At 35.2% G+C, this 23,405-nt stretch overlaps 5 protein-coding genes and 1 long non-coding RNA gene across 7 annotated transcripts; 2 read left to right on the forward strand and 4 right to left on the reverse strand.

Moving 5' to 3' along the window:
- Positions 1 to 241: 241 nt before the first annotated feature.
- On the reverse strand, positions 242 to 755 carry LOC123218939 (cysteine proteinase inhibitor 5-like). Its single transcript, XM_044640594.1, has one exon. It carries the CDS (start codon positions 700 to 702, stop codon positions 352 to 354), a length of 351 nt encoding a protein of 116 aa, XP_044496529.1. The 5' UTR covers positions 703 to 755; the 3' UTR covers positions 242 to 351.
- Positions 756 to 1,643: 888 nt separating this feature from the next.
- LOC123218938 (tonoplast dicarboxylate transporter) lies at positions 1,644 to 3,854 on the reverse strand. Its single transcript, XM_044640592.1, is given in 6 exon segments — positions 1,644 to 1,880; positions 1,963 to 2,473; positions 2,555 to 2,694; positions 2,782 to 3,259; positions 3,353 to 3,588; positions 3,591 to 3,854. Coding segments are annotated over 6 exon segments (1,593 nt in total). The 5' UTR covers positions 3,781 to 3,854; the 3' UTR covers positions 1,644 to 1,842.
- Positions 3,855 to 7,231: 3,377 nt separating this feature from the next.
- Positions 7,232 to 9,453, forward strand: LOC123219411 (F-box protein CPR1-like). Its single transcript, XM_044641369.1, has 2 exons — positions 7,232 to 8,561; positions 8,659 to 9,453. Exons 1-2 carry the CDS (start codon positions 7,375 to 7,377, stop codon positions 8,696 to 8,698), a joined length of 1,227 nt encoding a protein of 408 aa, XP_044497304.1. The 5' UTR covers positions 7,232 to 7,374; the 3' UTR covers positions 8,699 to 9,453.
- A 1,163-nt stretch (positions 9,454 to 10,616) lies between these two features.
- Positions 10,617 to 11,375, reverse strand: LOC123219412. The gene is made up of 2 exons (XR_006502877.1): positions 10,927 to 11,375; positions 10,617 to 10,842 (listed from the first exon to the last, which is right to left on the reverse strand). It is a non-coding gene; the product is annotated as an uncharacterized LOC123219412 (long non-coding RNA).
- A 1,336-nt stretch (positions 11,376 to 12,711) lies between these two features.
- LOC123218842 (F-box protein CPR1-like) lies at positions 12,712 to 13,444 on the reverse strand. Its single transcript, XM_044640496.1, has 2 exons — positions 13,087 to 13,444; positions 12,712 to 13,001 (listed from the first exon to the last, which is right to left on the reverse strand). Exons 1-2 carry the CDS (start codon positions 13,442 to 13,444, stop codon positions 12,712 to 12,714), a joined length of 648 nt encoding a protein of 215 aa, XP_044496431.1.
- A 919-nt stretch (positions 13,445 to 14,363) lies between these two features.
- On the forward strand, positions 14,364 to 23,077 carry LOC123218759 (E3 ubiquitin-protein ligase UPL5-like). Of its 2 annotated transcripts, none has more exons than XM_044640368.1 (3): positions 14,364 to 16,435; positions 18,956 to 19,545; positions 22,315 to 22,460. In XM_044640368.1, exons 1-3 carry the CDS (start codon positions 14,626 to 14,628, stop codon positions 22,318 to 22,320), a joined length of 2,406 nt encoding a protein of 801 aa, XP_044496303.1. In that variant the 5' UTR covers positions 14,364 to 14,625; the 3' UTR covers positions 22,321 to 22,460. The 2 variants fall into 2 exon arrangements, with proteins under 2 accessions (XP_044496303.1, XP_044496302.1); XM_044640367.1 differs by lacking the exon at positions 22,315 to 22,460 and adding an exon at positions 22,468 to 23,077 and having other exon boundaries at positions 14,367 to 16,435.
- The last annotated feature ends 328 nt before the right edge of the window (positions 23,078 to 23,405 follow it).

Here is a 23,405-nt window from a genome sequence, read left to right on the forward strand (position 1 = left end):
GCGATTTTTATAATCAAATTGAGTCTTAGTGGGTATGAATATTTGAGTTTGAAGCAACTTAAATCAACCTCAAGATAAATTATTTCCAACCAAATTCATGTTTCAATTAGTTAATTTTGAGTCATCCTCAAGTAAAGAATTGCTGGGTTCAATATTCTTTCATTAACTTTTAACCCCACATTCTTGAAAGTTCGCGACAACAACAACAACAACAATTAAAGAGCAAATTAGAGACCAAATCTGAAAAGTTTGAAACGTTTATTCTGATCACATATATTTTGATAAAACTATTACATATCCATAACATTTTTTTAATTTCTTACATTACATTAAATGCACGCACAGATCAGTTCAAGGCATCTTTTTCACAGGCTTAAACGAGGTGAGGTTCTTGTAGTGCAACCACGGCTTCTCCCACACCACAGCCTCGTAATTGTTCGTCGCACTCCCGTCTTTCGCCGCCACCACCAGCCGATAATTGGTGCCGGAAACCACCTGGGTCTCCCCCTTCACCACCTGCTCGAATTTCAACTGGGCCTTTGACTGTTTGTTGTATTCGCTCACCGCGAACTGCCCGATCTCCACCACGTGCTGGTCCTTGGGGTCCTCTATGGGGCTCCACCCGCCCAGCAAGACGGCGGCGGCCGCCAGGAGAGGGAGGAGCAGGACGGAGAGGAAAAGATAACGGCCAGATTGTTTCATTTTGTAACTGTTGAGACTTGTGTTTGTGTTGGGATCTGTGTAACTTTGGAGGCTTTTATAGAGGATGATTTTTAGACAATAACGTGGGCTGGACGCGGCGGAATCAATTGCGGAGACACCGACATGGTGGGGTCCGGTAGCGTGTGATCTGTAGCCGTTTGATTTGTAGCCGTTGGATTTGAAGAAAAGAAAATTAAGTTAAAAATAGTAATTAAGTTTCTAATTTGTAATTACAAACTAATTACCATTTTTAACCTTCTTAGCTTAAAAGAATTGACACGGGATTAGTGATGTCCGTATAATAAAAGGAGATATGGGTTAAAATAGTGGTTTATTTTATCTTTTATACATATATAATTATTTTTTTATTACATAAATATAATCATTTTTTAAATAAGTTTAACATTTAAAAATAAGAAGATTATGAGATTTGAGATTGATTGAATGATTGACCGACTAGTTATAATTAATCAATTTTTAAAAATAAATTAGTTAGTTAAATATTTGATCGATTGATCAATCATTGGATCAGTTTTTTCAATTTCAAACTCATCAGAAATTTTTAATTTTTTATCTCATTTCACTTCATATTTTTAGTTTTGATCAAATGAAGAAGTGAGTTTTATATCTTGATTGAGGGAGTCTCAATTAGATAAATAAATATTAAATTTAAAAATATTTTAAGTTATATACGTATAATTAAAAAAATATTATATATATAAAAAAAATATATTTTAATCAATATCCTGACGAAAGAGATTACTAAATTTTGTATGGGAAAGATGATACCATAACTACCATCGAACTGGATTTTATTCAATAACATTAGTAATCCTTTTGCAGGATGATAAAGTCTTTAAATAGTTTTTCCTGAAACTGTATTTCAAAAAATAAACGAAAAAATTAAAATAATTGGAGTAAAGTTAATGGTCGACTCAAGATTGAAATCAATTCAAATATTAATTAAAACTTAAAAAATGTAACAAGAAGCTGGTTTAAATGTTCAGCACAAGTTGATGGCACCAGTCAATATCATAACAGAATCCAAAAATATTTATTAATATTATGGAAGGAGTGCTTCATGGATTTTTACCAAGACACAGAGGAGAAAGCAAAAGACTGTTGCAGAGCTAATTTCAGCTACTGAACTTCACCGTTTGTCCCGAACACATAGACACCTGCAATAGCCGAAATCAATTCAAACTGACATACACGCAAACACCTGTTAATGATCAACAAAGACTGTGTCAGATTATTTACCAAGTGTAGGCATTAGAAAGGAAAGAGCTGCAATGCCAGCAATCTTTAGTGGCAAGCCTGTCTTGATCATATCTTGAATTTCAATGTGCCCGGTTGTGAAGCCAACAATATTTGAAGGGGTTCCTGTTGGCAGCAAGAAAGAAAATTGTGCTCCAATGGCGCCAGGAACCATGAGGAGTAAAGGATGCACATCCATGGTTTTTGCTATTTGGATCAGAAGTGGAATTACGAGGGTTGTGGTGGCATTGTTTGATGTGAATTCAGTGATTATAGCGCTTATGAGACAGACTGCAGGTGCAATAGCCAAATATGGAGCTGCCTGCAAGAAGTCTAAGGCTCTTGATAGCACATCAGCAAGTCCACTAGTTCTTACTCCATCAGCTATGGCAAAACCAGCCCCTAAAAGTAATACAATGTTCCATGGTAGCTTCTTGCATTTGTTCCAGTCCATCAGTTTTTCTCCATGTTGCTTCTTGCTAGGAATTATGAACAATAAGGTTGCCATCAAAACCTGCACAAATTGATATTAATCGCGGGTAAACATGAAGAATTGTAACTCAGTTATTGTTCTAAGTGACAGAATGCTGCTCACACTGGCAGTTCCATCACCAGCACGCCCATGGAAAAGTGCTCCCCAACCAGGAGTTTCATCTGTTATTCTTCTTGTCATCCACAGTGCTATTAGCATCCCAAACACAGCTAGAATCATCTTTTCAGCAAAAGCCATTGGACCTGTTCACAACATTGAAAGGCCTAAGATCCCAGTAATTGGATTTCTAATCAATGATGCGTCACAAATGATAAAGTAAAGGCTCTTACCTAGCATTTCAAGCTCCCTTTTGAGTTGGGTTTTGTCTAGATACTCAGAAAGAGCTTCCCCTGAGCCCTTTGAACAATACAACATACATAATACAACCCACAAAGCAAAGAAAATAAGTAAAGCCAAAGGGAATCCAAAAAAGAACCATTTACTGAAGCTAATTGGTTCTGCTTCAGGAAAATAGCTTTTCCACATCCCAACCAGTATCAGATTGACACCTGTACCAGTCAGTGTACTCATCCCTCCTATAGCTGCTGAGTATGTCACCCCGAGAACCAATGCTTTGCAGAACTTCCTGATAACATCAGATTGAATGGGACGGCTGGGCAAATTCTGTAAGATCCCAGTGGCCACTGGCATCATTATCACAGCCGCAGCCACGTTGTGCATCCACATGCTCACAAACGCCGTGGTGCCACTTAATCCCAGAAGCAACCTTGGTGGGTTCAATGGCTCTCCACAGAATAGCAAAGTTATCTGCTCCCCAGATCAGAATATTCTAGGCATGAATTGAAAAGTAAAGAATTGACATAACAATATGTTAATTAGTTAGGTAAGAGGAACACTTACATTTAAGGCCAGCCTTCTGTGAATGTTATATTGCTCAACAGCAAGAGCCAGAATGAAGCTTCCAAGAACAAGGGCAATGATATCATTCATGTAAGAGTGAGTAACACTATCAGAAGAAGATATTCCAAACAGGGGAAACAGAAACAAGGGAGACATGGAAGTTATAGGCATGGGTACAGCCTCAGTGAACCACCAAGAAAACACCCAAGCAAGCACACCCAACATGTTCCGGCTCCGCTCGGCTCCGGCCCATCAAGATTCACACAAACACATACAGCACCGCACAGCAGGGGCCCCAGCAGAATGTAGAAATTGTTAAGAGTGAAGATGCATTTTAGTAAGGAATGTTGAGAGCCTGGTGACTGTAAAATTGGATTAACATTAGGAAGAAGAGGAGACTTGTGATCATCAGAATCGATATGAGCCATATTATGACCGTCTTTATTCTGAGGAGATGATCTGAAAATGATTCATGCGATGGCTAAAAGGTGAAATACAGAGGCTTTAACTGGGGATGTATTTATATCTGGAAATAAGAGAATTTGCAGACGGCTTCTCTTTCAGTTTTGGCATTTTCCTCATTGTTTTGTAGCAAATAAATTTCCATTATTAGGAATTATATTATTTGCATGGACAATTGACATTCTGTTTTACTCCAATTATTGTGGGGGCATGAAGGAATCAGAGAAAAACAACTGGGTTCTTCCTCTCAAGCCTGTTTGTTCATTGGATCGCAGAAGACTGTGACGATAGAGATGAAAATGAGACATAATCGCGTAATGGATGAGAAGTTGAGTCTGATTGGTTTTATTATGTTAATTGATATTGCAGTAGTTAATTTTGACATGATAATGAAGATGAAGCTTCCACGTCAGCATAGTTTACAGGTGTTCATGCTAATCTTGTCTAAAGAATAGGATAGGAGACAAAGGCCCCAAATGAGCCGAGCAGCTCGTGTTCAATTTCTGTTCTTGAGTCGAGCGGGTGCTTGTTGCGCTTTGGTTCGGTGAGTTCCTGGTCTGGTTAAATTTTTATAGTTATATCCTTAAAAGCCGCTAGATTTAATTATTAGTTATCAAATTGAATTCAAATAAGACATTTTTATCTCAGGCTCAAGTCAAATGATACTCGGCGCAGCTCAATTACGGCTTTCACAGGGACGTGTGGAGTTTGCAAAAGCCATGGAAGAAGATGCCAAATTGAGTGCAATAATGTAACAAATGGGCCCACGAAAGCTATGCCTATGACAAACATTGATTGCAGTTAGAATTCATGTGGCTCTCCTCCCTCCTCACACGGAATTATAATATGAATTATGTGATGGGTGGGTCAAATCCAATCAGCTCTCCTCCCTCATCACACGGAATTATAATATGAATTATGTGATGGGTGGGTCAAATCCAATCAGCTCTCCTCCCTTCTCACACGGAATTATAACATGAATTATGTGGTGGGTCAAATCCAATCAGCATGTGAATAACCAACAACCATCACTGTATTCGTGTGAAACTTAACATTTTACTTTAATTATCACTTAAAATATGGCCAAAGGACTATATTCCGCCTAAGGTTTTATGTAAATTAATTTTTTATTTATTAATTATTAAAAATTTAAAAACTTATTTATTTATTAAATTTTATTCTAATTATCAAGTGAAAATTATTTTTTATTAAAATATTTAAAAAAATTAAAAATTTATTACATTTTTTCTCATAAATTTAAAAATTTTAACAAATCTCCTTCTATTGAAAATTTGAAAAATTAATATTTTATTTTAAAGTTTTCTTAACCACATTATCAATGATTGGAGATAACAACAACCTTTTTCTCTCTCACTTCCAGCTTCTTTATGATAGAAGACCACCTAAATTGATTGGACAGTAACTCAAAGATCGATATTTTGCACAATCTCTATGGTGCCTTTCGTCTTCAAGAAACACGAATTAGAGTCTAATCAACATTTCCCAAAAGTAAAGGATGCCAAAGATCGATGTTTCACATCGCTCTTCGTCATGAAGAGTTGACAAAGATTTGTGTGAAATGTTGGTCTTTAGGCCACCATCTTGTTAGTCTTGGTGGTGTTCCATTGCAGAGAAGCTCAGAGGGAGAAAGGAGAAGTCAATGCTAACTTCGACCACTGACAACATGGCTAAAAAAATCTTAGGAGAAATATTAATTTTTCAAATTTTTGATTAGGGGATATTTGTTAAAATTTTAAATTCTAGATAAAAATATAATAAATTTTTAGTTTTTTTAAATATTTGATAAATAACAATTTTATCTCTAACAATAATAGTAAAATTTAATAAATAGATAAATTTTTAAATTTTTAATAGTTAATTAACCGATGAAAAATAGATTTGCATTAAACATTTGGTGGACAAATAGTTATTTGGTCTAAAATATTATAACAACAATGATGTTACACAATAGACTTTTTTTTTATCTTTAAAATATATGAAAGCGATATTGTTTAAAGCCTATGATAGTAAATTAAAGTTAAAATGGATTCGTTGGGATGCATTGTCCTTATAACTATATAAAAGTAAAGCTGAATTCAATTTGAATCTAGTCTTAATTAACCCCAATTTGAAATCAATTTAATTTTTACAGAATCAACTTAAGATCGACTAATTGAGATTCAAAAATAATTTTATTTTGAATTTGATATAAATTAGTTAAAACTTAAATATTTTGAATTTATTTGAACTCAATTCATTTTATGTTAATGGATCTAATCCTTGGTTTAAACTTGATTTGAGTATAAATTTAAGTTTAAACAATTCAGATTAAATTCAACTTTAATTAAAATATAATGAAATTAATTAATCTAACTTAAGAAAAAAAGGTAAAATCACTTATTAAGATTCAATTTGTAACACTCAATACGAATTTAACTTTATATAATTTTTATTATACAAACTTTACACTAATTTAAAAGACTACGAGTTTAAATTAAAAATTATAGATTAATTCAAGTTTGTATCGACTCTATATTTTATACTCTACTTCATTTGGATTAAATACTCCCCAATCATAGAAACCCAGTTTTGTTTTTTTTTTATAAAAGCATTTGACACTCAATTATTCCTATTAAAGGAATTAAACATTCAAAACTTTTTATGAAAGTGACTAAAGTTTTAAGTATTCCCCAATTAACATTATTGTTATTTTTTTAAAGGAGCAAAATGGTTAGTTTGAAATATTTAATAAAAAATAATGAAAGTTTATCTATCTATTTTAATTGAAAAAATTGAAAGGTTTGTCTCTTTACTAAGAAAATACAAAATTTAATCATTTTAAAAGTAAAAAACGAAATTTGATCTGTTTAATTAAAAAATAATAATTCGTTACCTTATATCTTAAAATTTTAAAATTATATATAAACAAAATTTCATTTTGTTATAATTCTTAGTCACATCTAAATCTATTGCTTATGAAAAACCATTATGTTTTTTTATTCCCGTTGATTCATTAACTCTCTCTCTGGGGATTTATGTTTAAAACTTCTTAGGAATGATGGGTTTGATTCAATTGGAGCAATTCAAATCAAACTTTAATTTGAGTTTAGACCAAACTAATCAAGTTTGAATAAATCTAAATATTCAAACTTGAATTTACTTAGATTGAACATAAAATTAAATTATTTTTTCATAAAATTCAAATCCCAATTTATTGATTTTGAACTTACTATTTCAATTTTAAATTAATATCGAGTTTGGATTTTGTTCAAACTAAGTCCAACCCATTTTGTAACGTGAAAATTCAACAGAAAAATGAAAAATTTCACACAAAATTGAAGGCCCACTTTCCCATTCCAAGCCAAACCCAAAGATGGATCCAAACCTAATTTTATCTTCTTTGGCAAACATCAGCTTGCATGCCTTCTTTTTAGCTATCCTTCTCACACTTCCTCTTCTTTCTCTTTCTGTTCCTTTGCCTTCCATCTTCTACACTCTTCTTTTTTTCACCTTCCCGTCTCCTTTTCCTCCGTCAAATCAAAGCCTCAATCTCCAGAAAGATGTCCAAGTTTCCCTTTGACGTTTTAACCGACACTTTTTACCGCTTACCCGTTAAAACTCTTCTACGTTTCCGGGCACTTTCCAAACCATTCTGTTCCCTTATCGACCGTCCAGATTTCATCAAAAATCATCTCAAATATTCCCTTTCCACCAAATCCAATCTCGTTTTGATCCTCAAAGGTTTGCATCTTTACACTGCGGATCTTGATTCACTGGATGAAGCTACCCCTTTTAGTGACGACCACCCAGAAAGTATCTGGGGTGGGACTGAAGTTTTTGGTTCATGCAATGGCTTGCTTGCTTTGTCTAATTCTGACCAGGATATTGTTCTGTTTAACCCTTCGACGAGAAAGCTGTTTAACTTACCGGTTGAGTTGATTGAGCGTCCGAATGACTCTTGCATTCGGGGTTTTGTGTTTTTTGGGTTTGGTTATGACCATGTTAACGATGACTATAAAGTGGTTCGAATGGTGCGGTTTAAACAAGATGAGGATGATAATAACGGCTGGTTTAGTGAGTATGAAGTTAAGGTTTTTAGTTTAAAAACTAGTTCTTGGAGACGGATCAAGAAACTGCCTAATTATCTTAGCTTTATGTTTCAGTTTTATTTCCATCTTATGCATAGAAGAGGATATGGTGTTTATGTTTGTGGGGTTTTACATTGGGTGCTGCCACGCAGACCTGAGTTGGGTGTTAGTAATTTGATTGTTGCTTTTGATCTAGTGGCTGAAGAGTTCAAAGTGTTGCCTCAGCCTGATTATGGTGATAATGAGAGGGATTTTGTGTTGGATGTGGGGGTTTTAGAGGGGCGATTGTGTGTGATTTTGAACTATGATCAAGTTAAGGTTGATGTATGGATGATGAAAGAATATGGGGTGAAGGAAACATGGAGTAAGTTGTTTTCTATTGAACGGAGCAAATCAATTTCTTCATTTAGGTTCTTAAAGCCTTTAGCTTATTTAAAAGAATGTGGGGATGGTGATGATAGTGAAAAGATTCTCTTGGATGTGAATGGTGAAAAGCTTGTTTGGTATGAATGGAAAAGGAAAAGACTTAAGACTGTTAGGATTAAAGGTGCACCTGATTCTTTTGGGGCATTCATGTGTGTGGAAAGCCTCATTCCACTCATTGATGAGAAGAAGCAGCAGAAGCAAGAGAAAAACAGGAATCATTATAGGAAGAAGAGGTGAAATAACTGAACTCGTTTTTCAATTTCTTTGGAATGTTATTGGGATCATGTTAAGTTTATATTTCTGTATTTGATTTGAGCTGGAATGTTTCAGGGATGATTTCCTGTCAAAGGGATTTAAGCTGGTTCTGTAATCAATCAAAAAAAAAAAAAAAATGCAGAACAGGCCCAAGTGAGAAGATGTAAGTTCTTGACTCCAATTAATTGTTTTTTTTTTTTTTCATATTTTTGTTTGGTTCCTTTTGACTTAAGAGTTCATGATCTTTTACCCGGAGGATGGATGATAGCAAAGTAATTTATCTAATTACTTCTAATTTATACTTTCGTAGGAATGATATGTCAAGCTTTGTGGTCAAGAATTTTAATAGAATACACATTAGTTCGCGTTGTTAGGATACATAATTTTATTGTTATGTTTTTATATCTTTTATAATCTAAATATGAATGATGAAAGATTCGCCTTCAAATGGCAAACACAATAGAGTAAAAAAAAATCTTAAACTTGGAAATACCATGGAGTATCTGAAATTTATCTTTTATTTTGTGTGTGAGTCCTTGAATTTTTTAAGGAGCTAACATAGTTATCAGTTTGTAGCTATTGCTATTTCTATGTATCCAGGAGACCAGATTCTTTCTCATTGGTTGAATCACAAATAGAAACCACCAGACAAGTGGTCTGAAATTGGCCTTCGGGTCAGATATCATTAGCAATGCATATGGATATATATATATTTTTTCCAAGGATATTCAAGGAGCTTGGAATATTATGTATAATTTGTAAATAGTGAAGCTGTGCATGCCATGATGGATGTTTTTCTTTAGACAATGTTTTTTACAACAAGATTTTCCGCTTCCAAGATTTATAAAGTACAGAAAAGTGTAAATAAGGCAATCTATCTGTGTTAGAAAGTGATTGAGGATCAAGAGATGTGACATGGCCAAGAATAGTACAAGAGGGAAAGGGATTCCTCAATTTCACCTTTTCTCCTCTGTTTCTGTACTGGGGTCCTGTCATTTTGCACAACTTCTTGTAGGCACATGTATTTGGATTGACTTTGACTCAGTGCAGTGTCTAGCACAATTAAAGTTTAATTCGAATTTGAATCTTCAATTTATCATATTTGAACTAATTGTAGCTCAATCGAGCCGTACATGAACCCATGTGTATCCTTTTCGTTTTCCTTTCGCTGCTTTCAGTCAAATTCTCCATATTAAAACGAACAAATTATTATTTCAATGACATATCTGCCAGTCGAATCTCCAGATTATATAAATCGGATCTGAATAATCATCCTCCACTGTCTTTTTTTTTTTTTAAAATAATCTATGATATAGCTAATATGGAAAGAACAGGGTATGCATTTGCAAATCCTTTTGTCTAATGGATCCCATTCTTACAAATAAATAATGAAAGTCCAGAAACCAACTTCCAAAACTAAAATAAAATAAAATAAATCACACGTCATTTCATGTGGCTACAAAATCGAGGTAAGGTCTGGGTGGACTACTTTTCCTCCATTGGTTCGGGCTTTTTATTAGTTTATTCAATATTACAAGGGCATCAACGTACACCTGGTAGGGGTGGATTTAAGTTTGGTTGGGTATGGACAACCGTCACTTAAAGCTTAACTTGAATTTTAAAAAGCGTCAAGTCAAATTTAAATTGCCCGAGTAAATGGGAGAAGGATTGCGCGAGTCGAGGAAGTAGTGTCTAATAAACAACTGAAGAGACGTGGGTGGTGAGGAGGATGTTATGGAAACAGTGAAATCAGAGCTGCATCTATGAACGCGTGGCTCAGTCTGAAATTGACATCTGCCATGCCTGCCAGGTCCTAGTTTCCGAATTCGAAGTTTATCATTGACATTACATGTTTCATTTGTTACTTGTTAGATAATATAAAATTGAGTAAAAGTTTACTTTTAAAAATTTTAGGTCATTTTCATTACACCTTCATTTCAGCGCAATTTACCACAGCCATGTTTTTATTTATTAAACCGATTAAAATTACGTTAATAATCATATTCTATTAATTTATTCATACATGTTAAGATAGATAGATAGATATATATATATATATATCACTTTAAAATCATACAACTTACAAATTTATAATAATATCAAGAATTAGTGAAGTGTAAGAAACTTGCTTTTTGATTAAATCATCTATAAAAGCTGGTTCTGAGACTTTAGTAGTAAATGTTGAAACGGAAACCACTTTGGTGGTCGAACACTGGTGCTTCAAACTGGAACATTTGTTCTGCACCGGAACCGTGAAACCTGTAAACACTTGCAGTGAATGATTTTCTTGTTCCTTCTAGTGAATAGAATTCAAAAGACAAGTTAATAATCGCAGACACCCACCACAATTTCCTATTTCGCGGTACATGTGTACACCTTATCAGATTCTGTAAAGAGCTTATTCTTCAAGAAGGAATTCTGTTACGGGAGAAAATAACAATTGCAACTATTAGTCTTGATGCAGTGTTGTAGATGTAAGGCGATGAAACTTTGGCCGTCAATCAAAGCACACCATGATTTTGAAACACATCTGAAACGAAGAAGTCTTATAAGTATCTCTATGATCAATTCCTCCACGAGTTCCATCATCCTGTGGGGGGTTTGAAGGTTAATTCACAAGTGTTTCAGAAAACAACTTCTATTTGGACGGCTGCCTGGCATTCCTTATTTATATATGGAGTTAAAACTCTTCTAATTCTACACAATTTCTAATATCCCTTTTGGGTTTCGGATAGGTTATTAAGCAACTTATAACTATGACCATTGGATGTCAACATATTAAATGGTTTAGATTAAAAGCCACTTAACAAATTCATATTCAAAATTAATTAGGTAATCTTGAAAACCGACTTTTATTGTCATCAAACAAATAACAACAGCCACCGATCTGCATTTCCAACAACAGCAGCAAAGTAAGCAATCAGCTATCAAGCTGAAATCTGCAAAATCAAACAACAAACAACTGACAATCTGCACTTCCACTGCAGCACCCTAAAGTGCCTTAGCTTTACAGACTATGTGATGCATTCTGCTCCATCACATTGCAACCAACCAAAAGTTATGAGGACAACGTCAGAGATGATGGAAGTGGCAAAGATGATTGTGGTTGTGATGAAGGCGGTGGTGATACTAACGATAATGGTGGCGACAGAGATGAAAATGGAGGTGGAGAGAAGGTAGTGGTGAGGACGAAGATGAAGAAGGCAGATATGATGGAGGTAGCGAAATATCAAAAAACAAAAAAAAAAAAGAAAGAAGAGGAAAAATAAGAGGTAGGTAGTAATATGGTAATAACAATTTATCCATCGTATCAAAGCTAAATTTCCGTTCGCGGCGTTGGGTTTTAGGTCTTCAATAGGTTAAAAGTGTTCAAAAGTCAAAACTAGGGTTGGAAAATGTGTAAAAAAGGTTCAATATTGAAATTGCATGCTTAAGAATATGAGATCAGTGTCAAACTCATAATCTGATTCACTTGTTATCCTTTCAGTCCAAAGAAAACAGGTTAAGGAGAGTGAAGTGAAAGTGTAGCAGAGCTAATGATGTAAGAATGATCCATTCCAGTCATTTATACATGCAGTTACATTTCAACTTTAAAATCAAAAGCGCAAAACAAAACAGGTCCAGATATCAGTCACTATACATCATTGTTGAATAACTAGCCAGCATAAGCCTGATATAATAATGCTTAAGTATGGATTATACGAGAATGCTGTTTAGCCATACTCCTCCCTTCCAATTTCTGGCTTCCTTAGCTGCCCCTGTCCACTTGATCCATCTGGCATCAACCAGAAAGAATTAAAGATGTGATTTTGATAACATTATTCAGAAGTTTGATAGCAATTAACATGGGGAAATTCTTAGGTTCTTAATAACAAACTTGAGCAATATAACAATAAGCAGGGCAACAACTGAATAAATTTTTATTGATGTTGGCTAGAGTGACTTCATTTAAAACAAAATAATGCAGAAAGCAACAACAATGTAAAACTTCTTTCAATCTCCTTTTTCCTTAGGCACTTTGTGCAGATCCATCATACTTGCTACCATCACCAAGTGAGACGAGACTTTCCAAACACATATTAAGTAGCATCAAAATATGGAAGCACATCCGGAAAAGTGTACACCTTGTTACTCACTCTTCTTCAAGTCATACCATATAAGAGCCTTTTGCTGTGTTACCTGTAGAAGTTTTTCACCATTCTTCGAATATGCTAAAGATTTAACAGAGTTAGATTCATTCAAATCATAGAAACCATCAGGTATAAGCAAAGGCAATCTAGACCAGAACTCCTCTCCATATTGTTTCATCACCCACACTTCGACAGCACTAGAATCATTTATCTTAAGAAAACATAGGCACCCATCCAAAACTGATAAATCAAAATAAGATGAATCTCCGACATCCTTAAACCTCAAGACTAAATGCAACAATTAAACAAGGTGATTCTATATCTTGAGCCTCTACCGTATATGATTCAAAATACACTAACTAATATAACGAACCATTCACAAAACAAGCGCTACGCAAAAACTTGTAGTCACTATATGGGAAGTTTTCAACCCCTTTCCATGAATTCAGTCTTAAACTATACACTTCTGCTTCATTGCCAATACGCCTACAATATTCCAACCCATATGATGGAATTACTTTCAAGACCTTATTGTCATTGTTCGCATCATCATATCCAATTCCATAACGATAAGCTGGGGAAAGCCGAAGCTTGCTGACACGGGTAGTGGGTAACTTCTTATACTTCCTTGTAAACGGATTCCATAAAATAATTCTCTCATTCTTAGGAATTGAAAATGAAAGACAGAGCAACCCAGTACAAGAACCCACAATTTTATAACCCTTATTCATGTCGAAGCGTGTGTTAATAATAATATACACGCAGTTGCATATTCTATGTAACTTTGCGATATCTGCTCTAAATGTATGCCAAATTTGATATTCAATATCACATTTAGGTTACAAACAAAAAAATAAAATGAAACAAAAAAATGGAATATTTTTAGGATTTCAAGTGTAATTCCAACTATCTTAGTAACATCTTTAGCGTTGAAGAGACTTTAAGCATGTTCTTTCATGATTATCTCTATTTTTCATGGTTTACTTAGGGAGTTTGACCATATTATGGATTGAAGAAGACTATTAAAAAAGAGGACAAAGAAAATTGGAGATTTGGTGCAGCAGAATGGTGCATTGTACATATGATGCAGAAGAATTTCCTAGGCCCATTGTTGGTTTTTCTCATCCTCGGTGTATGTATCAATGAGAATTATCCCAAACAATAAATATTCAAATCTAATCATATAAGTATATATAACAATAAAAATAGAGAACATTCAAATAATAACAGTTCAACATTTTATATCTGTAAATTATTATAGCAAAAGATTATCACAATAGAATATACAATAATACTCATTATAATCTCGCATATAATAATAATTTCATTAAAAAAAGAAAAAGCAAAAAAGCTTGCTTGAGTCTTGACTAGGACCAGGAGAGAAAAAAGTTGGTTGCAAGGGCCACGATAAGTTGGCTTAGATGATCATTACCTTATTTGGTTGGGATATTTAAGTAATTTCACCTAAATATAATTCAACATTAACTTCTAGGTCGTTTAGAACACGTGTTAATAACACGCATTTCGTTCATTTGGTCAGGAAAATCTCATGCGCTCACCCACACCGAAGTTGTGACCATTTTGGTAAATTCAAAGCCAATCCAAATCAAATGAATTAAAAAAGGAAACTCAATTAATAGCGTAAGATGACAATCTTTGGTGATGACGGCTGTTCATTTGTATGTATATGTGTAAGTATCGTCTGAGCGCAAAATTGAAAAAATATTCTCAATCTCATCACTCCATTTCTGCTTCCTAACAAGCTTAATAAACGTATATGATTAAGCACTTTGCTTAGGGTTTTTGGTTTTGGTTTCGGTTTTTTGAATTTCTGTTCAGCTGCGGCTGTGAGAGACGATTTCATGCTCACACCGCCGCTGTGACCGGCGGTGGGGGCCCTCACTTACTTTCAATGTATCGCGTTGAATCGTTTGATTACGCCGCCGTCCACTCACGTCCGAAGCGTAAGTTGGACGATTATGCCCCTAACTTGGACGGTGAGGATGACGACGGCGCGGAAACTTATTCTGACCTCCTGTCCGTGAGAATGCGAAAAGAAGAATCTAACGCCGTCCATCAGTCGTCTGACTTGACTTGTGGAGTCGTGTCGGATGCGGCCGACACGAGTTCGACTGAGTCGAGAACGGCTACTCGGCCGAGACTACAGTTTTTTATTCGGATGATATCGGAAGGGAATACCATAGTTATTCAAGCTAACTCAAACGACACCGTTAAGTCAATTCACGAGAGGATTCAAGTGATGACGGGGATCCCGGTCATAGAGCAACGGTTAATTTACCGGGGAAAGCAGTTGCAGTGGGAACAGTCGTTAGCGGAGTGTTCCATACAAAACGACGCCGGATTACAGCTGGTAGGGCGTATGCGAAGCACAGAACATCCTCAAGCTTGGCAAGTGATCGATGATATGGTGGGTGTAATTTGCCGGCTTTGTAAGGGTGAAACGGTACAGTCCTCATTAAAACTCATAAAATCTCGAATGACTGAGTTTTTTGCAATGACACCAAAAGATGATACTGACTCATCAATTGGTTATCTTGAAATATTTATGTATTCCTCAGCTCCGGCTGCGTTGGTAATGCTTTATATGTCACCAATGAATGGTAACAAAGAGTGTGCCGATAGTTCAATTAGGCATTTTTTGAATTCTTGTAGAAATGCATTGCCCAAGAATTTACATATACACTGTGCGCCCATAGTTCTAGAGTTTTGTAAATTGCTTAGGAAGTTTACTCCCGAGGATACATTGTATTTAGCATGCCGGAGTACATTGGGGTCATTGTTGGAGAATTTCGGAGGGTCATTATGGGAAAAGATTTGTGTCTTGCGGGCAACAAAGTATGGGGATGATGTCAAGAGGTTGGTTGTGATTCATGATATTTTTCCCTTTGTTAGTGAATTGGCTAGTAGGTTGTCTAGGGATTTGACATCAAGCATGGAGATGGTGTTGAGTGTGGGGCCATCGGTGAGTGATGTTCGTGATTTCACTGCATTTTTGGTCCCTTTGCGTAAGGCAATCTTGGGACAGGTGGGAATTACATGTCCTATTGCAGTGCCATTGCCAAAGAGGGGATATAACCATCCATCTCACGGGGATGAGATTGAATATCTTCATGGTATATTTATGGATCTGCTGTTAAAAATGGATAAATGCCTTGGTAAAGTGGAGGAACTGTTAAATGTGAGTGGTAGCGGGGATGGCGAAATCAACTACTCAGGATGGTCTCAGTATCTTTTCATATTGAAGGAATTATATGCCATATCTAAACTTTATCTGGGCTCTGAAGAGCAATTTTGGAAGGTTTTGAGATGCAGAAAGTCACCTTTGTGTGCCCTGATTCTTAGATATGCAAAGCGGAGTGATGATCATCGGTGGATTCTTGAGCAGAAGGATGTGACAAATTTTGAATCTAGGAGGCATCTGGTCATGATGATGTTCCCTGAGGTAAAAGAAGACTATGATGAACTGCATGAGATGCTCATTGATAGGTCTCAGTTGTTAGCTGAATCATTTGAGTACATAGCACGTGCAGAACCTGATGCACTACATGGTGGTTTATTCATGGAATTCAAAAATGAGGAAGCTACTGGTCCTGGTGTCTTGCGAGAATGGTTTTTCTTGGTATGCCAAGCCTTATTTAATCAACAAAATGCTCTTTTTGTGGCCTGCCCTAATGATTGCAGAAGGTTCTACCCTAATCCTGGTAAGCTTCAATTGGTTTTTGATGCATATTTTTCTTGAACAGGTTCCCACCATTTTAGTCTGCTTCCATTTTGCTGGAAAACTGTTATTGAGCCCTATTTTCTATAGCTATGTAGGCATAACAGTATTGTATATGACATGGTTAAGGACATCTTGTTTGCTTTACATCGTGGTTTGGTTACATGTCAACCTTTGCATGTTTATAAATGTTTTTTCAGAGTGATATAATTTTTGCTGACGGTATTGTATGTAACATGATCTAGGACACCTTGTCTGTTTTACGTCATAATTTGGGTTACATGTCAACCATTGCATATGTAGGAATGTATTTCAGAGTGATGATGCCATTATTTTTGCCTTATAATCTTTTTGCAGTTGAATGACACAAGTTTTGGCTGCATTATGGCCTTTCTATAAATGACTTTTGCAAAACAATATTTTTTTAAAGTGCAAATGGCCTGCCATGATATGTTAGCTTTACTTTTAATAGTATCAAATTCTTATATAGAAATACTATTTTTTCTCTCGCCTGATAGGGGATGAAGGCAAGCACCTCCTCCCATGTGGATCGAGATGAGACTAAGATAGAACCTAATGTCTATGTGTAGATTTCTTTTTTATTTTTCTTCTCTTTTCTTTTTTCAAAATTTTTTTGCTTTTTAGCTCTGAAATAGAATTCTATCATTAAGAACTAGATGTCACTTGTATCTAATACCATAATCCAAATGACTCTGGTAATGGATATGAATTCAATGTTTATATAATCATAGATGGATATAAAACATGCAAGTATTTATACTTGACAGGAAAAGAGATAAGAGCAAACTTGCTTCTTTTCCTTTTTTTCCTATAATTTTTTTCAAGGGGCGACAAGTGGTGTTGGATGGCTTCAGGGAGAGTAATGTTGTTTGTGAAAAAGGAAAGTCTAAGTCTATGTATCATATTCTGGTCATTATAGCTGGCAACAATGTTGCAGTATTTAACGGAGGTTAGGAATGCACAAAGAAAGTTTCCATTATAAGAATTAGCAATAGCTTTCAAATCTAAATGCTCTAGCATGATGCAGAGCTATCAACTCAATAATAGAGTATGTTACGAAACCCAAAGTAATGCATCAAAATCTTACAATAGAGAAAGAAAAACTGAACTGAAGAAAGGAATAAATCATTAAATTACAGTGGTTTGGTGTCTGTGATCTGTACTAATATCTTAACTAGAGCAACTTGCCTGCTTTAATTTTGCACTTGAGTTTTGAACAATGGGTATGGAGTGTTGAACATTTTTAACCTAATAAAAACTCACAACATCATGACTATAATTGTAAATGTCTAGTAAATTTTTTTTAATGATTTTGCAAAATATATTTCCATTTCCTATATTCTGATTCTTTTGGGGTCAAGTCATTGCTTCATAGTAAGTACCTTATTTGACAGCTGATACATGAAATAGTAAATTTGGGGATAATTCAGAACAAATATTTTTTCAAGGATATAACAAGATGAACATATCTTGATGATTAGTTACATAAATTTAGAAAAAATATGTAAAGGGCTGATAGGGTAGACATATATAGTATAGAAGGGACTCAAGGATCCTTCTAGAATGTAATCAGTTATCCTCTCTCTTCCTCTCTCTCGTTGTTCTTAAAACTATTAAGACCCTTGATTTGCCAGCTTCTGCCTTGGGCATGGAATCTTGTATAGGAACCTTGAGTCCCACAATCTCTTAGCAGACCAAAAGCCTTTGATGCTTAAAATAGTGTATCTTGTACTAAATTGAGCCTTACCGTTCTTTTGGGTCTTTTCATTTCTCTACTCTACTGCAGTGGATGTGTGGTCTGCCAGCTGTATTTGTACTGAAAATACTACAGAGTGTACTGTTGAGATTATCATGTACTTAAATAAACATACAGCTTGCAATGAGCAGCCTTATCAAGTGGATTGAGTACTCACTATGCAGTCCTTGAAGTCTGTCTTCGGTTGTAATCTATTTGGACAAGGAGGGACTGGACCTTCTTTTGCTAATGTTGATCTATGACCCCTCAAAAGCACGTCTCAGCCAAGAAAGCTATGAAACATTTTTTATTTGTTGATATGGAAAAGGCCTCTCTAAGAACATTTGAAGCGTCAAATATATGTAATAGTCAGGATCAGCTTATGGAAGTTCTGCAGTAGAGTGCATTTGCTTCTGTAAAGCGTGTAGTCATTTTATACTTGTTTTGGGATGTATAGCTCAACCATGAATTCAGTGACTATGATATGTGAGACTGAAAGACCATTGTATTCATGTACAAGTAAAAGTGAATTAAAATTTCTCATGCCTAAACCATTTGTATATTCTGGCATAGCGTTTTCACTCTGAATACACTTTCTTTTCATGGACAGTTGCTGCCATTTTATTTGTATGAGTTTCTAATTCTAGTAGGCATGCATTATACATATTTTCCCAAATCATATAACTTGAAGTAATATTTTCCTTCTACAACATAACATATAACTTATGTTTTTTCTTCTATGTGCAGCATCTAAGGTGGACCCCATGCACCTTGACTATTTTAGCTTCTCTGGTCGGATATTTGCATTAGCATTGATGCATAAGGTGCAGGTGGGTGTTGTCTTTGATCGTGTGTTTTTTCTGCAATTGGCTGGGAAATATATTTCTCTGGAAGATATACAGGATGCTGATCCAGGCCTGTATAATAGCTGCAAGCAAATCTTGGAGATGGATGCTGAGTTTATTGATTCAGATGCCCTGGGACTGACATTTGTTAGAGAGGTGGAGGAGTTAGGATCCAGGAAAATAGTGGAGCTTTGCCCTGGTGGAAAAAGTATGGTTGTAAATAGCAAAAACAGGAAGGAATATGTTGATCTTCTTATTCGGGATCAATTTGTCACATCTATCTCTGAGCAGGCAACTCATTTTGCTAAAGGTTTTGCTGAGATTCTTTGCAACCCAAGGCTCCAGAAGTTTTTTTTTCAAAGTTTAGAGCTTGAAGATCTTGATTGGATGCTATTTGGAAGTGAAAGTGCTATATGTGTTGATGATTGGAAAGCTCATACCGAATACAATGGCTACAAAGAAACTGATCCTCAGATTGTCTGGTTCTGGAAGGTACATGCTTGTAGGATTTTATCCTCATAATTGGTAATCTCTTTATGTGCCTTTGTTTAAAATCTGCACCATGCCCTCCTTCCCTATTCTTAATTTCTCTTTCATATTAATTTCTGTGAGTGCTTGACTTGGATACTGCATTATAGCATACACTAGCTGCTTTGTGGTTGAATCTACATTTTTTGTAAATAGCCTGTACACACTGTTTTCTGCCCTTTCTTGAAGCTAATATGTTGAAATTTTGTTACTTATGTTTCTCCAGTTTTATGGGTTCAGATACTGTTATGAATGTTATAGATTCTTTTGTATCTTTAGTTACCTGTTATAGTTTCTACTGACATCAAAGTATCTTCCTTGATGAACACTCAGAACTTGGTAAATTGAGGATGATGTATTCTTCCATTTAGTTTTTTTCTTGGATGCTATTGTACCATTTAGATGGATATCATGAAAGTTCAGGTCATTCTTCATGGACATTATACAGTTTTTACATGGTTAGTAGAATTTTTCGCAAGCGTAGAAATATCAACTTTTTCTGCAGGAAAAGTCTAGAGTATATTTTATTTCAGAAGCATAGGGTAATACATGTAGGGTTTGGGAGTATATAAGATTAAGGGAATTGATTGTGCTAACCCCCAGATTTTAGCAACAAAATCTAATTTAATAAGGTTCACAGAAAAAAAGAGCTACATTGTTGGCAGAAATGAATAATGGCTTAGATCCAGAGTGCTTATTTTAGTCTTGTCGTCAACCAACTTTTCCTATAAAATGATTTCTGTCGTAAAGTTTTTCAGTTCATTGCAAATTTATGTTTAGATTTTTCATTAAATGTTTAGAGGTAGCTAATTTGATGTGCTTTACCATGGGACCTTGTTTCTGATAAGGAACATGAAGATATGCAATATTGTTGAAATCTAATAGTGGATAAGGTATACACTACGAAAAAAATAATCCATCTACTTAGAGTTTAAGGCTTCACATGTACTTTCACGAATTTGTGTAATCTGTGCAAAAAGATCAAACTAAAAAGAATGATTAATATAGCTTGGATAGCCCCAAAAACATAAACAGAATCAACTAAAAGCCACTGGTCAATTTAGACGAATAAAGAAAAATGAGGTCTCTTCAAAATTGTTAAGACAGAAGCCGTAAGAGATGTTAATAACTTGATTTTGTCTGAAAAAACTTCACTTCTCCTCTGTCATCTTCAAATATTGTTCTGTTTTTTCCAAATCACCCACGAAAGAGCAAGAAGAACACAGTCTGAGAGTCTTCACCTTTTCTCCCTTCTCAACGAAAGAAAAATTTGTCCATAACTAATTTAGAGTAAGATTTGAAGTAATCCACTTAACGTTCGTTGCTCTACAAAATTGATTCCTTAACAAATACTTTACCAGACAATGCAGTAACAAATGGTCAGAGGATCTAACTCAAAGCATGACTGTGGAGGAGAGGTACATCTTAATGGTACTTTAATTGGATAGTGTCTGCTGTAGTGAGTTTTCCTTGAGCCAAAATCCATGATAACTCATGAACTTTTTTTTCTGGAAACTGAATTATACTGTTAAAAATCAGGAGGAGGGTTTTCTTCTCATAACATGTAAGTGGTGTTTGTACGTATAACCTGAGGAGTCAAGCTTCCATATTTTTTTTTAATCTTCTCTTGACTTATCAATGCAAGTCTGAATTCCAGCTTCCACGTGGGAAGAAGGGTCAAAAGAATCATAAATAATGGCTCTTCTGTTGAGGGTCAATCTCTAAAGAGGAGGGAAGAGTTGATTAAAGCTAAAATACCCTAGCCTCTTGTCCTCCCAAAAACGCATTGCCTTGTCATTTCCCACCTTTAGTGCAATGAAAAAGTTGATTGTAGGGTATTCCTTAGAAATGGTTTCATAAAGACCTTTAAAGATCCACCAATGTACTTTCTTTCATCTTAATGTTTCCTATAAAAAAAACTAAATAAAACAAATAAAAAACTATATGATTTATCATGTACTCTTTATCTTCTTTGTGCTTTTTTTTTTTTTTTGGGCATAGGGAACCTGCTATTTTAGTATGTAGACCAGGTTTCAACTCAATTAATAGAAAATCTGAGTTCCAATGTTTTTTCAACTTCTGTGGTCACTTTTCTTTTAGTTCTTTCTACAGTTTCCTAACCTCTATGATATGAGGAGCTTTAAGTTCAGTTGGCCTTGACTTTTAAAAAAATTCTTTGAAAGGCACTTTTGTGGTTTGATTTTTCATATTGGTTAATGTTCTTTAAGGTCAGTTATCTCATCTCAGACAGTACCTGATTAATGTGTTATGTATTGCTGTAACCTGGTGATTGACTTTGTTCTAATGCCCCTTTGCTTAGCTGATTCATTATGTGCAATGGCTTCATTCTATAATTACGGAGAATATTTTTCATTTTTGGTATCCAAGCACTTGGGGTCAGGTGAAGATGAAAAGTAGGTCTTATAGAATACATATGTACAGATATTTTCAGTTCTGCTTGTGAAAATATGAATGAGGCCTAGAATTAAGAGAACTTCTATGAAGTGTGGAAGATTTACTGTAGAAAATCTAAATAGGAGCTTGTGAGTTTGAAATTTGTCTGGACCACTTGTGGATTTTTGTTCATCTTATAAAATCCACTGTTTTACTTTTACATGATTGTTATTGTTTACAAGCTGAAATGCTTTGGATTAATATCTGTTTTTCTTTGCTTTGGAGTTAATAACATCATAGATGGGATCTACTGCACTGATTCAGGATATTATAATGCAGGATTAATGGCACGCCTGTTTCCTTTTCTGATTTGAGTAGGAATATCTATGGCAGTGTCGGTTCACAGTTGATGACAGATTTCCATGAATTTAATGAGATACTATTATTACCATGTCATCATAATTTGATATTATGTGCTCAATCATGTTTCAGATTGTTGGAGGAATGTCGGCAGACCAAAGAAAAGTTCTGCTCTTCTTTTGGACTTCAGTAAAGTATCTTCCAATTGAGGGTTTCCGTGGTTTGGCTTCTCGACTTCATATTTACAAGTCAGGAGAGCCCTGTGATCGCCTTCCATCATCTCACACCTGCTTTTATCGATTGTGTTTCCCACCATACCCCTCCATGGTTATAATGCAAGATCGGCTTCGCATCATCACACAAGACCATGTGGGCTGCAGCTTCGGCACTTGGTGAGACACTTTATCTGCACTGGGGTAAAAACTTTTTCTCTCACTGCACATAGAACTGTATTGAGGTTGTACAGATTTATAGGATATCGTCGTCTGTTATACCATTAAACCGTATAAGAAGGACCTTCTGTTAAATTGTGATTCTGTTGTGAAGCTCTTGATGTCATTGCATTTTTCTTTGTCATCAACTGTTCATAAGTTTAGGTATAGCATAGTATGATATAAATAAAGCATCGGGAAACTCCATGAACTCGCTTTACTAGTAATAGCTGTTGGTTTCTCGAGCCATCGCCTTTGTAAGTACACAGTATGCAATGACATCAAAACCCAAAGAAAAAACTGTTGTTCCATTAACTTGTGCTAATTTTCTCATAAGGTTTGGTAGAATCGCACTTGTGTAATGGTTACTCAAATGTAACACTTTTGATTTTTCAAATTTCTTCCATTTTAACCGTTTCTTGTAGATCCACTTTTATGCAACATAGGATCCGAAAATGTAGTCTAGTCATTAAGTATAATTATGTGTGTCGCATATACTTGTATTGATAATGTGAGGACAATGATGTAAAGCTTGATTATTGTTTGTAGGACCATAGAAACTCTCAATTTTCCAGCTTCCTTCAATCAGGTTGACAGGATGGATCTTTTTCTTTGATTATTGTGTTTCTGCATGTCTGT

The sequence above is a fragment of the Mangifera indica genome, chromosome 6 (assembly GCF_011075055.1).
Source record: "Mangifera indica cultivar Alphonso chromosome 6, CATAS_Mindica_2.1, whole genome shotgun sequence".
Classification (NCBI taxonomy): domain Eukaryota; kingdom Viridiplantae; phylum Streptophyta; class Magnoliopsida; order Sapindales; family Anacardiaceae; genus Mangifera; species Mangifera indica.